Genomic DNA, 14,426 nt, shown 5'->3' with positions numbered 1-14,426 from the left:
TTCAGAGGGGCTGGAGGCTGGGGTGCTGCTGCTGCCTGCCTGGGAAGGGGTGGGCTGAGGGCTCAGAGCCCAGGAGCTGCGGAATGGTGGGTTCGGGGTGGGGGCTGGTGGTGGTGGCAGTGCTTCATGAGTTTGTTGGTTTCTACCCCCCCGCCCCCCCGTCCCTGCCTCTCTGCCCCTCACTTCCCCGCTATGATTTCTCTCTGAGCCTGACTAATGTTTGGGCCACTGCAGGGCTTGAGGGCACAGGGGACCCGACAGTCTTATGAACCTGATTAATGGGCACCACAGGCCTCCATGGTGCCATTTTCAGGATTTGCAGCCCGAGGCTTCCCCGGGCAAGGAGAAAGCAGAATTTATCAGGGTGGTGGAGCCCTGGGATGAGGACGTTTGCATGTCTCAGGAGGCGACGCCAATCCCCTGATTTATCCCAGTGGGCAGGCACCTGGCAGGGCCTCTGCTTTGGCGCTGGGAAGTTCTGCCGTGCTCCCGTGGTCAGGGAATCACTCTTTTGGAGATTAAGAGCTTTGGATTTATTTTTTTAACTTCTCTTTTTTTCAAAGTGCAGGGAGATTAGAAAGCGTTCAACATAAGCCCGGCCCCTGGTGGGATTGCCCGAGGGCAGGAGGCTTCATCAAGGCGAAGGGCGAAGCCTCTTAATTATAGGCTGATCTCGGCTCCTCTTTTCATCTCCTGCTAATCAGACCCCAGCAAGGCCAGTAAACAGAGAGGGGCTGGGGGACTGGGAGCTGGCTGATAGGGCGGTGGGAAGATGAAGGGGAAGTGCCGCTAGACAGGATGATGACCTTGGCATTTACCCCAATGAGTGTAAACTCGGCTTTTTTGTTTTATTCAGAAAAAAATAGAGAATGTGTGTCTGTGTGTGTTTGTGTGTTCTATAAATAGAAGATAGAAATCTCTCTCTCTACACCCACATGCTGGGAAGAATGTGAGGCGTTTGCTTTATGAGCCCCAGTTTGGGGTTTGCTTCTGCTACTTCCTGAGGCTGAAAGCACCTTTTCATGAGGCTCTCAGAACACCAGTCAGTCTCCCATTGCAGCTTGAGCCTCTGAGTGGGCTTCAATGGCTGCCTTGTGCTGATTCCTGGAACAGATACACCCTGGTGCTGGCAGGGTGGCCTATGCAAGTGTCTCTGGATTGCTCTCAGGATGTCACGGTGCCCACTGCATCTGTCACCAACAGACTGGTCTCTCTGTGATGCAACGTCAGTGCAGGGTGGCGTGCCCCATAGGAGTGTCCCGTGTCAGGACAGACACCGGCAACATGACTGGTCCTGAGGCTTGGGATGGCTGAGAGGGGAGGTGCTTGGCTGTAGGGTCAACAATTAGCAGAGTTGACAAAGATGGATGGAGCGCCCTCTCTATATAGGCAATGCTCTGGGTGCTGGGGATGGCAGTGAATACAATGGAGCAAAACCCTGCCTTCAAGAAGTATGTTTTGGTGGTGTGGTACAAAGGGAAGGAAAATGATGTGCAGGTTCTAAGGCCCAGAGGAAAGTACTGAGGCCACATCAAGATGGTTTATATAGGAGAGGAGCAATTTCTGTGGGCCCTTCTCCCATCCTGTGCCCATGACAGGCATTACTAATCGATCATGGCCAGTTCCCCCTCATCCCGTTTCTCAGCCGCTACCAATCAATCCCGAGCATTGCATGAGTAGAAACTTCCCAGGGCCCACAAAATAGTGCCTGACCACCTCCACCCCTGCTGCCCACGCTGTTGAGGAGGAAGGGCTCCCTAGAGAAGACTAGGATGGCCGGAGAGCAGGTTTCAGGTACATGGACCAGGCTCCAGTGCCCAAGATTTTGGCACAGTCAAGAGGGTTAGGCAGGTGGTAGAAGTGAAGCAGGTGGGGGAGGATTTTTGCACAGATGGACCATGAGGTCATCACAACTGATCCTGGGGCAGAGGCCATCTGTTTGTCTGTCTGCCCTCTGCCCCAGTTTTATGCATGTTGGCTAATGTGAGCAGCTGGTGTCTGGCCAGGTGTGTGTTGCCATCTGAGAGACAAGCTGGACTCGACAGCTGTTGTTGCTGGTGCTGGCGGGGCCTCAGCTGAAGGTGGGGCCTTCAGAGGCTGGCGCCATCTCAGGCCAGCACAGCAGGCCTAGGTTAGGAGGAGGGATCCTTTGCTGGGATGTCCATGTCTCCTTAATACCCAGTGGCAGAGTCCCTTCAACACCTTGTGCTGAATGTAGAAGGCCCTCAGATGTTCGCATGAACAAATGAAAAAAACTCTAAGGATTCAGATCGACAGGATCAGGCCTTCCTCCAGACGTGACCTTGACAAAGAGGAGCAGAGGTTGCCACATGGGTATCCCGATGAACTCTGCTGCTGTAGAAGTCACTAGAAAGTTCTATGGGAAACACTGGGTAAAACAAAGTAAAACAGGTCTCTTTGCTCTGAGTCTTCCCAGAGCCTAAGGTCTGCTCAGATCCACTGTGACTATTTCAGATGAGGACATACATAGCATGCAGCATTTCCTGAACTCAGTCACTCGTGGAAACCCTTGACTGGGAGATTTCTATCACTATCTCATGGAACTAGTGCTTCACAGAACCCGGTTTTGGAAGATGCCTCCTCAAGTTTCCCACGTTGCCCACCACGTCTCCGCAGCATACACTCTGCTAGAGCCTTCACCGCTGCCCGCACATTCCTGACTCCAAGCCCTTGCGTGTGCAGAACTTGCCCCTGGGTGCACTTTATCTGCCCTCTTTCTATCCATACTCTGTCCAGCTTAAGTCCCGTTCATTCTACAAAGTCTTCTGTAGGCCCCCGGCGGGACTTAACCGCTGGCTGCTTTCGTCTCTGCACATGGACTCGGGCCAACTCATGTGATTTGTGTCCTAGAAGCACAGCCCAGTGCTGGGTGGGTGGCTCTCCAGGAGTCTGATGATTAGTTCAGGCCCTGCCAGGTGTACAGGTGACTACACCCGTGGGCAGGTGTGAGCTTTACCTCCCGGCGCCTTCTCTACCTTTCACCCCCTCCCCCGCCCCCACCCACCCAGTTCAGCAGGTGCAAAGCAACCACATTTCCAACTGGGAAAGAAATTTCTGAAACTTCTTGGAAGCTTCGCTCCCTCCCTCTGTTCCTTACTCTGCAGGGAGCACGAACAAGAGGGGAGGGAGCCAGCTGATCTATTTACATGTTCTCTTTCTCTGAGGGGCATTTTCTTATTTAATTATTAATGCCCTAAATCAGATGGTGCCTGCTGTGTTAACCTCTGTCACTCTGAATGGAGTCGGCCTAATAACCACTGTGGCAGGATTGATTTTCCCTCCGTCATCTCATAAACGTTTGTCTTTGGGATCCAACCTCTGAAAGAGGGCCTGGGGAAGCCCCATTAAAGTGAATGGCCCTGAGGTGCCCCCAGGTGGGGATGGCTCCTTTCCGACTGCGCTTCACTCCACCTCCCTGGAGTGTCTGAGACAAGTAGAAACACATTTTCTAAAATCAGTTCCCAAAAGGAACTGATTGGCGACCGCGGAGATCTTGACTTGAGGCGTTTACAGACATATCGGAAAGATGAAGTCAACACGCTGGGAAAGATGTCAGGTCAAGACAGGAGGTGATGAGCGCTGGATGGCATGGCCAGGCTGAGAGCCGCATGAGTGTAGCCTGCCTGGCACGCTGAGCCCTGCAGGGGGCAGCGGGCCTGGGGTCTGAGCTGAGCCGGGTCCAGGTGATATGTGATGTGCAGAGTTGAGGAAGAAGGACACTGAGGGCAGAGGAGTAGTGGGAGCCAAGCTCGGGGTGAGAAAGAACAGGAGACGGGGCCAGCCTGGCCCGGGAGGGGGAGGGATGAATGACAATGATACCGGAAAGATGGTACCAGAATCAGGGTTCTTGTTCATGGCAGTTGAAAAATGAACTCTGCGAACACACAGGCAGCAAGCAAGCAACGTCTTTATTCGAGAAAAGCAAATAGCTCCCGGGACAGGCTGGGAGGGGGGAGAGGAGCCCCCCTTTCTCTATTGTCCTTTAGGGGGTTTTATTCCTTAAAGGTAGGGAGGGGTACCACGTGGGGTCCAGAAAGATGTGATTTTTTCCCATTGGCCTTGTTTAATTACCTATATCAGTCCTTGTCCAATAGAGCTTTTAGGATTGGAAATGTCCTGTGTAAGTTTTATGGTTTCTTTGTCCTTTTCTTTCCTTAAACTAAGTCACCATTCCTCTCATTCCTTTTCCATCAGTTGAGTGGGCTAGAGATTCGCATTTGCTCCAGTCAGTGAAGTCTGTGGGGAAGGTGCATTTCCTATAATAAAACAAGGCCTGGGGAGGTGTTACTCCCTGGAGCCCTTAAGACACAAATGTTAATCCATATCCATATCAAAGGAATGTATCCGGAGCCCAGGCTCCTACACTAACTGCCTGAGTTAATATTCTGCCTCAACGAGGTTGCATCCTTTAGCCTAGACCCATTCAAGGGAAATGTCTGAGGCCTGAGGGGGTCCTAGAGGAGTCACCTCTTCCACCCTCAGGCTGGACATCCTTCCCCCCCTCCCCCACGCCACCACAGAGGCAGGCTTGACCTCAGATGGGGAACTTTGTGAATGCAGGTGATGGGGCTGTTGGAGGCTTGGATGTGGGTCCTGAGGAGCCACCTGCTCTGTAGCCTTAACACAATCCCAGTGACCGAGGAGTGAGGCCTCAGACTGCAGTTGTAACTACCACCTCGCTGGCCGTGTCTCGTGCTCCCATCCATTTCTACCTTCTGTGTGTTACCCACCCCACCTCCACCCCTCACGGGGCCCTGGTGTCCAGGTATCTCTCTAAACTGTCCTGCCCAGATCTGACCTAGAGAGAAAGGGTTTCATGAAGATTTAAATAGATCTCCCAAGTTATAGCAACGATCCAAGTTACCTCTGCCTGCCACCCCTCTTCTGTCACCATGGATCAAAAGGGGCCAGAGGCACCATCTCCTCTAGTCAGATGGCCTCACCCTTTGCTATTCTAAGCTTTGTAGATTTGAAAGCATAGCCAGGGAGTTCTCTCTGGCTGTTGGAGATTACACGAGCAGCCAGAGTAAGGAGACAAGGCTGTGGAGAGAACGGAGATGAGGCATTCTCTGCCCTTGGCATTTGAACTTGATACCTTTCAGAGAGTGTGTTTCGCTATTTGATTTATTTGATGCCTGCACCCAGAAGATGCTCACCGTCCGAACTCAATGCCACGTCCTGGGCAGGCTCTTCCTTCTTCCGAAGGTGAAGGTCTCTCCTTGTCTTTGAGGAGAACGTGTTTAAATGACCTGCACACAGCCCTAGCACTGTGTGGACTCCAGTGAGTGGGGCGCCCTCTGTGCAGGTGCTGATGGGGCCTCTGAGGCCTGGGGGTGGGTGGGGCAACAGAAGGGGGACATGGAGCAGGAGAAAGGAGCCGCTGTGGTTTGTGACCCCTGGAATCTGCAAATTGGGCAGAAATACCAGACTCGCTTTTCTCTTTCTTAACCAATTTTCAGAATCCATTTAGCCAGATGATTTCCAGATTTCAAACAGAGAGAAAAACCTCATTAATCATCAATTGGACCCCCATGGTTAGACAGAATTTGTGACAATTTATTTATCTTTCAAGGAGCTGCTAAGAAAGAGTTTAACAAGGAAATTATTGGGGCTTATGAGGAGAGCGTTTAACCTTTCACGAAGTCAGGGGCTCCATTTAGCTTCCCTCTGAGAACAAACGGGAGCCTGTGCAACATCCATGCTGCTCTTCTCCGTCCCTGGGAAGGGCGAGTGCTTCCTCGTCTGTAAACCCTGGGTCAGTGGACTAGAAATTCTCAACCATTTCAAGCCTGAGGGCTCCTTTCCAATGTCAAAATATTTTCTATACCATCCCTGCCCTCAGTTATTAGAAGTTGTCTTCCCCCCCGCCCCAAGTGTGGCTGATTGAGAATAAAGCTCCTGAATTCAGTAAAGCTTTTAAGCAAACCACGACTGCATCTAGATCTACATACACTGTTATTTTTCTGAGTCGTACTGTTCCTTCAGTCTATAGCTGGTGTTTGAGCACCTATGAACTGCAGGTGCCCTGGAGGTGTGGCTCTGTGCACCCCCCTACCCCTGCCCCGGCACCCCCGCCAGGTGAGAACCCTTGGGGAGCTCTCTAAGGCTATAGGACCATGGAGTCCAGGCCAGGAAGTAGTCTTGGGGCTCGTTTCAGCCACTCCCAAGTCCATGGTTCTCTGCCTCTATGAGGCACCCTTTGTTGGGGAGTGTTTGGATTAAGGGACTGAGGGGGTTGACATCTGTGTAGCCCCACTCAACACCTGTCCCAGACTGTCACTGCAGGGGCCTGGATCAAATTCTGCAGGTTGCTTCCCGAAGCCCCTTACCAGGCTTTTCAAGCCCTTCAGCCCGCAGTGGGCATGTGGAGACACATCACCCTGGGTGTCAGTGGCTGAAAAGACCCCTGGGAGCAAAAGAAGCAAGGGCCAGTCTTCTGGGTGGCTTGCTTGACTAGAGCTGATGAGAAAGCTCTGATCAGCTTAGCTGTCTCTAGGGCCACACCAGACACCTTTCTTCTCTGTCTTTGTGGGAGGAGACAGAAGAAAACGAATGGCCGAAACACATCAAGATAAGGGAGAAGGGACAGAGGGAGGGTGTTGCCTTTATAGTTGTAGGTCAGGGGTTCTTGGTCCAAGGATGGGCTCAGGGGCCGGAGGGCACCCTGAAGTCACAGTCAAGTGTTGTGCATGGGGGCATTTTTCTGGGGAGAAGGTCTGTAACTTTCATCAGATCCTCAAAGCAATCCATGAACCAAAAACTTTCAGAAGTTCTGGCCTGAAATTTCAGCATTTCCCTGACTCAGACTTCCCACTCCCCGGTTACTCAGAACTGGTGAGGTGTTACCCTGTTAGTCAAAGCCTGCATGTGAGAAATATCAGATGCTCCTTACCACAAGGATGATGGGAAACTTTGCCTGCTTAGTGCATCTCTCCTGCCGCTTCATGTGAGCGTCCTGGCGCCAAACAGATGCCTGCGAAGACGGTCTGATTAATGACGCTGTCCCTCTGTTCTCCCCCACAGGGCCCAGGATGGCACTCTTGGTGGCAGGGCTCGTTGTCTGCTCCCTCCTGCAAACCATCTTCTCCCTGAACCCCGAGGACCCCAACGTGTGCAGCCACTGGGAAAGGTAAACTGTGGGTCTTGGATGGCTAGGCGCTCCTGGGGGCCTCACCCTGGGCTTGGTACTGGTGGGAGAAAAGCAGAGGCAGGAGGTATAGACACTGTCCACCAAAAGGCCTACAAGCCCAACTGGAGACACAGCCCAGATGCTGAAAGGCAGGCTGGAGCCGGATAGATGCTGTCTGAGATTCAGTGCTGTGGGGGTCAGGGTGGGGTTGTGGAGTGACAGGTGATGTAAATGGGGCAGTCTGATAGTTGACAATGTCCTCCTGTTCCTCTCTGTATCTGCACTTCTGGCCATTTTACAGATGAAGAAGTAGAGGCCCACGGGGGCTCAGTGTCCATCCACAGAGTCGGGTGGGGGACGTGCAGTGAGGCACTGTGGTCCAGATGTGTCATTCTCTGATGCTACGATGCCTTCCTGGTCTCCAGGGACTGGCAGTGATGCAGCAGCTTGGATGCGTGGCCACTGGCCCGCCCCGAGGAGGGTAGGTGAGGGGCTCTGCTGCTTCCCATCTGGAGGTGGGTCGGGGGCTGCCTCAGAAGAGCCAGCTGCATTCTGCCTGCGGCACTAGGTCTAGGGGGAACAGGCCAGGGCCCTGCTGATGGTCTGACTTTGAAGCCCAAGGTGAAAGTATTGATTTTGGTGAGCAGAAAGACAGTGGCTAGAGACCCAATCAGGAAAAACCGAATTAAATCCTAGAATTGATTGGCCATGCTGACCAGAATGACGCTGCCACTTAGATGTTAATAAATCAAATGAATAAAATTAAGATGAGGGAAGTGGACGGTTGAGAAGAGCAGGTGAGTGGGGAGGGCCGAGCTTCATGCCTGGGATGGGGACTGCCCCAGCCCCACGGCCCTTCGCCTCACCCAGGGCCTGGAGGGATGGGCCCAGGCTGTAGAGGGACAGTGCTGGTGACAGTATGGTCTCCAGGGACCGGGTGCTCCAGGAGGGGTCCCCACAAAGTTGAGGCTGGAGCAGAAGGCAGCCCTGCCTCAGCGTGCCCCTTTTAGGTGAAGTGGGAAGAACACGAGATCTGTGATGAGACCTTGGTTCACGCCAGTCTAGACTTTTCTGCCCTGTGACTTCGGGGATGTCTATGAACCACTTTGAGGCACCTCCGCCTCGGCAAAGGGGGAGTGGAAATCCTTACCGCTGCCTCCCAGGCTTGTTGGACCATCAGGGTGCCAGTGTCATGAAAGGGCTTCAGGGCCATAAAGCTCAATTATTATCTTTTCTTGTTGACAACTCTGGCTTTGAGGTGATGGTTTCACAGACTTTACCGCGTGTTGGGCCCCCTGGCGTGCGGGTGAAAAGCAGAGTCTCCTGGGTCCTCTCCACAGAGACTCTGATTCCGTAAGTTTGGGTTAGAGTCTAGGCATAGGCAGTTTTCATAAGCTTTCCATGTGATCTGGAGGGGATCCAGGCCCCTTGCCCCTTTCTGGTTTTGGTGAATGTAAACCCTTCTTTCCCAGGGGCTGAGAAAGAGAACAGGTGAATTCCACATTCATCTTTGGCTTGCAAGCTCCAGCCTCAGCAGCCCCCTCTTGTCCACATTTCCTTGTTAAGACACCACGTGCTTACTGCCCCTGTCTGGGCTCTATCCCAGAGTGCCCAGGATGCCTCCTTCCTGCCTGCTCATTTCTGCTTTCCCAGGGCAGGTCCTCTCCTCCAGGAAGCCTTCTCTGATGGTAGGGCCCATCCTAACTTCTCTCTTCTCCAAATGCCATTGGTACCTGTGGATCAGTTCAGACTTGAACCAAACTTAAATGTTCTCAACCTGCTAACAAGGGTACGTTGGGAATGTGAAAATATTCTGAACCGAACCGCACTGAGCCAGCATTTCAGGCTGACCGGGTTATCAGCTGAAGTTACTGTCTCGATAAGAGAACAAGGAATGACTCTAGCAGCTAAAAGGAGGTCTGGGACCCCCTGGGCTCCTCCAGCCCTAGGGAGGAGGCCTTGTAGGGACGGCCCATGCCACCGGGCACCTCCTTCTTGACTCTTCCAGCTGAGCTACACGTGGATGAGTCTGGTCTGTGCCATGCCAGAAACACACCCCAGTCCCCAGAGACCACTTAGGGAGAATTTCCCAGCTGGATTACTGCTTCTGGCAGGCTCCTCATTAATTATGCCCCTCCACCATAAAACCCAGCCGAAAGACCTCTCCTGGCTAGTAAAGCCCAAGCTCTACAAGATTAATCTGGCCCCTCATTAGCATGTTGGCAAATGAGCATGTGAAACCACCCACCCATGAATCCAGGGGTACACACCTCACCCGGAGGCTTGGAGCTGGTTCAGGTTCTGGTTGTCAGACTTGCTCAGCCCAGGGGACCTCTACAGAATCGGGTCTGTCCCCTGTGACACCCTCCCCACCACCTCTGTTAGGCTGATGCCCTTTCTTTGAGCACCCACTGTTCCTGTCGAAGTTGGAAGGGGCACCTGAACCTCCAGGTGCTTAACAAAGGCTGGGAATTTGGTCTGTGTGTGGGTTTTGCTCCTCGTTCCCTGCTGTGGTCAGGATGGAAATAGCCCTCAGTGCTTGGCAAGGAGGTGAATTACTGCCACTTGTATAAGGACGACATCCATTAGGTACGAATTGTGTACCTGTCAGGCATTTTATCTTGCTTTCCCATCCCACCACCCTACAATTTTCTCAATAACTATTTTTATTATTGTAAATTTTTAATTTTTTTGTCTTAGGGCTGCATCCGCAGCATATGAAGGTTCCCAGGCAAGGGGTCTAATCGGAGCTGTGATTGCTCGCCTACACCACAGCTCATGGCAACCCCAGATCCTTAACCCACTGAGCGAGGCCAGGGATTGAACCCGCAACCTCATGGTTCCTAGTCAGATTCATTTCTGCTGTGCCACGACAGGAACTCCCTCTTAATAACTATAGGAAGTTCCTAGAAATACTTATCACAGGTGAGGAAATGGAGGCGCATACCAGTTAAATGCCATATCTGAGGACATGCTATTAACAAGCCCCTGCATTCTCGTTCATTCACCTCCTGCCTCAGACTCCGCAGATGTGAGGGAGCACAGGTCATAGCCTTTCAGAGTTGAAAGGGGCTTTGGGAAGCCAGGGGTGGGCATCGAGCTGCTTCAGTTTCTTTTAGCCTGGAGAGAAAACGGGTTTGGGCCATGTCTGCACAGACACGTGCCTCTGACGCACATCTCAGCAAGCGCCCTCCCTACATGTTCCATGCTTCGGAGAATCCGAATTCCACACCCCCCTGAGTCCATGTGCATCGCTGACTGCTCCTGGGCTCCTCTTTCTGAATTCCAGGCCTTTGACATTTCAGGCAGCAGAGAGCCTGCCGGGCACCCACTTGGGGGGGCTGGCCTGCCCATCCCTCCTGCAAGCAAACCGACAGTTTCCTCAGGCGAAGCAGACGGGCTTTTATAGCCTGGACCTGGCCATCTGGCTCAGGTCAGTGAGCCTTCTGGAGAAACATACTGGATAATACCAACCGACATAAAAATTAATTCCTGAAATCTCAGCTGAGGTCCTCTCCCAGCCTGCACAGGAAGTATGAGTCCTCACTTAACACCCTGGCTTGATGGCCTTTTCATACCACACCTGCCAGGATGGGCAGGTGGAAAGACTTATTTTGGTGAAGCTGAGAGCTGATTCCCTGTGGCTTCTCCCCACTGGTCCAGGTTTACAGCTAACAGGTGGATAGCGAGATATCACTTGGATCAGGAGGGCTGGGGGCATGTCCTTGATGCCCCCCCATCTATAGTAGAGACATTAATAGAGCAGAGGGTAACTGGGTGACCTTGGGGAAATCACTTAACCTTTCTGATGCTCAGTTCCTTCATCTGTAAAATGAGGATAACAATGCCGCCAGCTACCTTATAAGATTGTGTGAAGATTAAGAGGACTTAAAACACTTAACGTAGGGCATTCAAATATTTGCAGTTATTGGTACCTGCTGTATGGCCTGGGCAAGCTGCCTCTGAGCCTTGGTTTCTTCATCTATAAAATGGGACCACTTACTACCTAGATTAGCTTCCAGGCATGGGCTTTGAAAACCATATAGATCTGCAAAGATTAGCTTCCAGGCATGGGCTCTGAAAAATCATATATATCTGAACAAACATAAAACTTTAAAACTTGCTGGCTTTTGCCTTCAGAGCCACATAGAACAACAAATGCAAAGCCTCCTTCATTCATTCTCTGTTTTTGTTGTTGTGTTTTTTTTGTCTTTTTGCCATTTCTTGGGCCGTTCCCGCAGCATATGGAGGTTCCCAGGCTAGGGGTCTAATCGGAGCTGTAGCCACCGGCCTACGCCAGAGCCACAGCAACTCAGGATCCGAGCTGTGTCTGTAACCTACACCACAGCTCACGGCAACCCCAGATCCTTAACCCACTGATCAAGGCCAGGGATTGAACCTGCAACCTCATGGTTCCTAGTCGGATTCATTAACCACTGAGCCACGACGGGAACTCCATTCATTCTCTGTTAAATGAACAAATGAACTAGGACTTTGGAAAATGAGCTGGGCCAAAGGGCAGTAAGGGGTGGGTGGGAGGGTCCTGGATCTAACCTGCAGTCAGGGAGGTTTGAATGCTGTGAGTACTCCGGGCAGGAGAAGGATAGTGGGGTGGGGGAGCTTGGAGCCCCTGGACACTTGGCTGTGGGGCCCAGATCCTCTGGGGAAAGGGGTCCCTTCCTGAATGTCAGCTCTACCTTCTAAGTGCTGACCTCAGCTTCCATCTCCTGTCTGGTTCTCAGCTATGCCGTGACCGTCCAGGAATCATATGCACACCCCTTTGACCAGATCTACTACACACGATGCACAGACATCCTCAACTGGTTCAAGTGCACCAGGCACCGGTGAGTACCGCTCTCAGATGATAAGTGGGTACAGGGAGAGGGGCCCTCAGGCTCGCCTTCCGGCAAGTTAGCAAAAGATGCCCCTAGCAGATGGAGTGAATGCATCGCCTGCATCCCCTTGGTACCCACTCTTGGTACTTGACCTGAGAGGCTCTGCTGCAGGCCTCTTTGTAGCTAGAGCAGCTTATGGGCGGGGCCTGCCAGACAGGCGTGCTGGAGAATTACTGCCCTTGGGGGAGCATCCCTCACCCAGGGAAAGATGGGGAGTTGGGGAATTAACACCCCAGCTTCCTTCTCTTAGAGTAGCAGGGACATCTCTGAGGCTTGTTCCGCATGTATCCATGGTCCCCAGTGGGCTGGGACTGCAGTCATTCACAGCAGTAAATGCTCAAAAACACACCCTGAATTGGCTGCCTTTTCTTTCCTGCTCATTTTTCCACTCCCCTCCCAGTGCTTCCTAGGATCACCTCCCAGATAAACTGCTTGCTTTTGAATCTTTGCCTCAGGGTCTGCTTCTAGGGAAAATCCAGCCTCAGAGGGCCCCCATCTGAGCAGATATAGCCCCGAGCAGGGTACCTGGCTTGGAGAACGGAGTGTGGGCTGGAGTCTCGCACCTCGTGGTGCCTCGACCCGGCTGCCTGTGGGAAGAGCTCCATCTAAATGACTGCACACAGGAGTCTTTCTCCCTTGTCTGCAGCCCTCCTGGAAATCACACCATGCCCTCATGGTGCCAGGGGAGAGAGGAAGGAAGAGAAAACACATTTTTTTTGGATAACCCTGGGCAAGTCCCTCTCTTCTGGGATTCCCTGTATACTCCTCAAACATGTAATGATCCTTATTCCAGATACCTGCACAGTCCTGGGATGTGAAAGTACTTTGAAAGGTCATGGATGTGAACGTACTTTGAAAAGAGCAGGGGAAAGTGGGGAAAAGTGAGATATTAGATACAGGCAAAGTGACATTTTTTGAGGGGTGAGAAATCCAGCAGGTGATGGGAAAGTGAAGCAGTGAGGGAGAGGCTGCCTGGTAGGCCTGTTTCTTAGCTGCTGAGCATCTGCTGATTTCTTTGGCTTCCTCTTTGTGGGCTGGTCCCTCTCTGAGGTTATGCAAGAATCACGATGGACAGAGATATGAATGGGGAAACTTGCTCTATGCTGAAAAGCCAAAGTCCTGATTTTCCTTGGCAGTTTTGCCAGTAACTTGCTGTGAGACCCTGATAGATTTCATAGCTGCATAGACAGATGTCATAGCTGCTTTAAAAATCCTTGTCTTCTCATTCCAACATCCGGGTCATCTCAGAGGCAGTCTTCATCAATTGCCTTTTCCCTTCTAGAGGTACCATTTTCTAGTGTCTTTATGCGTCTACTCATTTTGAATTATATGTTGGGTATTGTGAGCAACAGAGACTGTAGAGCCTGAATTCTCTAATGTGCCTCCAGATTTGTTGTTGTTTGTTTTAGCAGCCAATTAACTGGCTAAACTCAATTTCCAAACTGTGAAAGTTCAATAGTTTTCGCCTTTGCTGGACGACCTGGAACCTGCCCTCTACCCATGTAATTCAACTGCCAGACATTTGGGTAGAGATTTTACCAACAATATGGGGCTTCCTCTTTGCGGCTCTCTCCTTTCTGGGGTTCCCCTTGTCACTTTCTAGTGGTTGGCCCCACCCATGACTTGTCCTGTAGTTCTTCACACCGGTAAGGCTGTGCGTCCTCTGTCTGAATTTCAGCCACGTGGAATATTGGTGATCAGGGCCTGCCCCTGGGCTCTCCTTGCCCAGTGTCACTCCCTTCTTCCAAGTGTTGGCTTCCCTCCAGTATCTGCCTTTGTTCTCTCCCTAGTGCTTTTCAGGTAGTTTGGTTTTTATTTTCCCCAGATTGCAGAATTGTCTGCAGGAAGGTTATTGCATCCCCTTTGCCTGCCTCAGCTGAGCTAAGTTAGCTGCCTATGGTCCTGGTCAGAGGTAGAGGCTTCGAAAAGAAGTCCTGCCCCCTCCATGATCCTGTCAGGCCCTCTGCCAAAGTCAGGTTTGCTCTGAGGCATGGCTTTGTTACATACTCACTGGCTGGAGCTACCATCCATCACCACCAGGGAAGGGTGAGTGAGTGGCTGCTTATTAAAATAGGCTGCATTCCTGGAACATGCATTCTTTTGTGAAATTATTGAGTCCCCTTGCAGCTTGATGACCCAGCGTGCATGCTGACGGTGGCACCATCAGTTTCCTTCAGTGTGGGATGGCTTGTTTGAATGCAGCATCATTCTGATAGCAGCCTGGCCCCTAGCACCTTCCTCTCCTGTTTCCCACCCCAGCCCTGGGAGCCAGCAAGGACAGGAAGGCAGAAACAGAGGGGGACATCTCTCTCCCTAGGGAGGCTTTAATGACGCTGAGACCACTTCTCCACTGGAAAGGCTTGGGGATAACCCTGTTTGGT

At 51.9% G+C, this 14,426-nt stretch overlaps 1 protein-coding gene across 1 annotated transcript in view; it reads left to right on the top strand.

Annotated features, from left to right (window-relative positions):
* Window positions 1-14,426, top strand: part of LOC125120783 (multiple epidermal growth factor-like domains protein 11) — a 192,434-nt gene that overhangs the window by 124,808 nt on the left and 53,200 nt on the right. Inside the window, exons 2-3 of the mRNA XM_047769210.1 lie at window positions 7,045-7,150; window positions 11,893-11,994. Of these exons, the coding sequence (XP_047625166.1) occupies window positions 7,053-7,150; window positions 11,893-11,994 (200 nt within the window). The 5' untranslated portion in view covers window positions 7,045-7,052. The remainder of the gene's footprint in view (window positions 1-7,044; window positions 7,151-11,892; window positions 11,995-14,426) is intronic.

This window comes from Phacochoerus africanus, chromosome 2 (genome assembly GCF_016906955.1).
Source record: "Phacochoerus africanus isolate WHEZ1 chromosome 2, ROS_Pafr_v1, whole genome shotgun sequence".
Classification (NCBI taxonomy): Eukaryota; Metazoa; Chordata; class Mammalia; order Artiodactyla; family Suidae; genus Phacochoerus; species Phacochoerus africanus.
The sequence above is the reverse complement of the archived record's forward strand: the minus strand, read 5'-3'. Positions and strand labels throughout refer to the sequence as shown.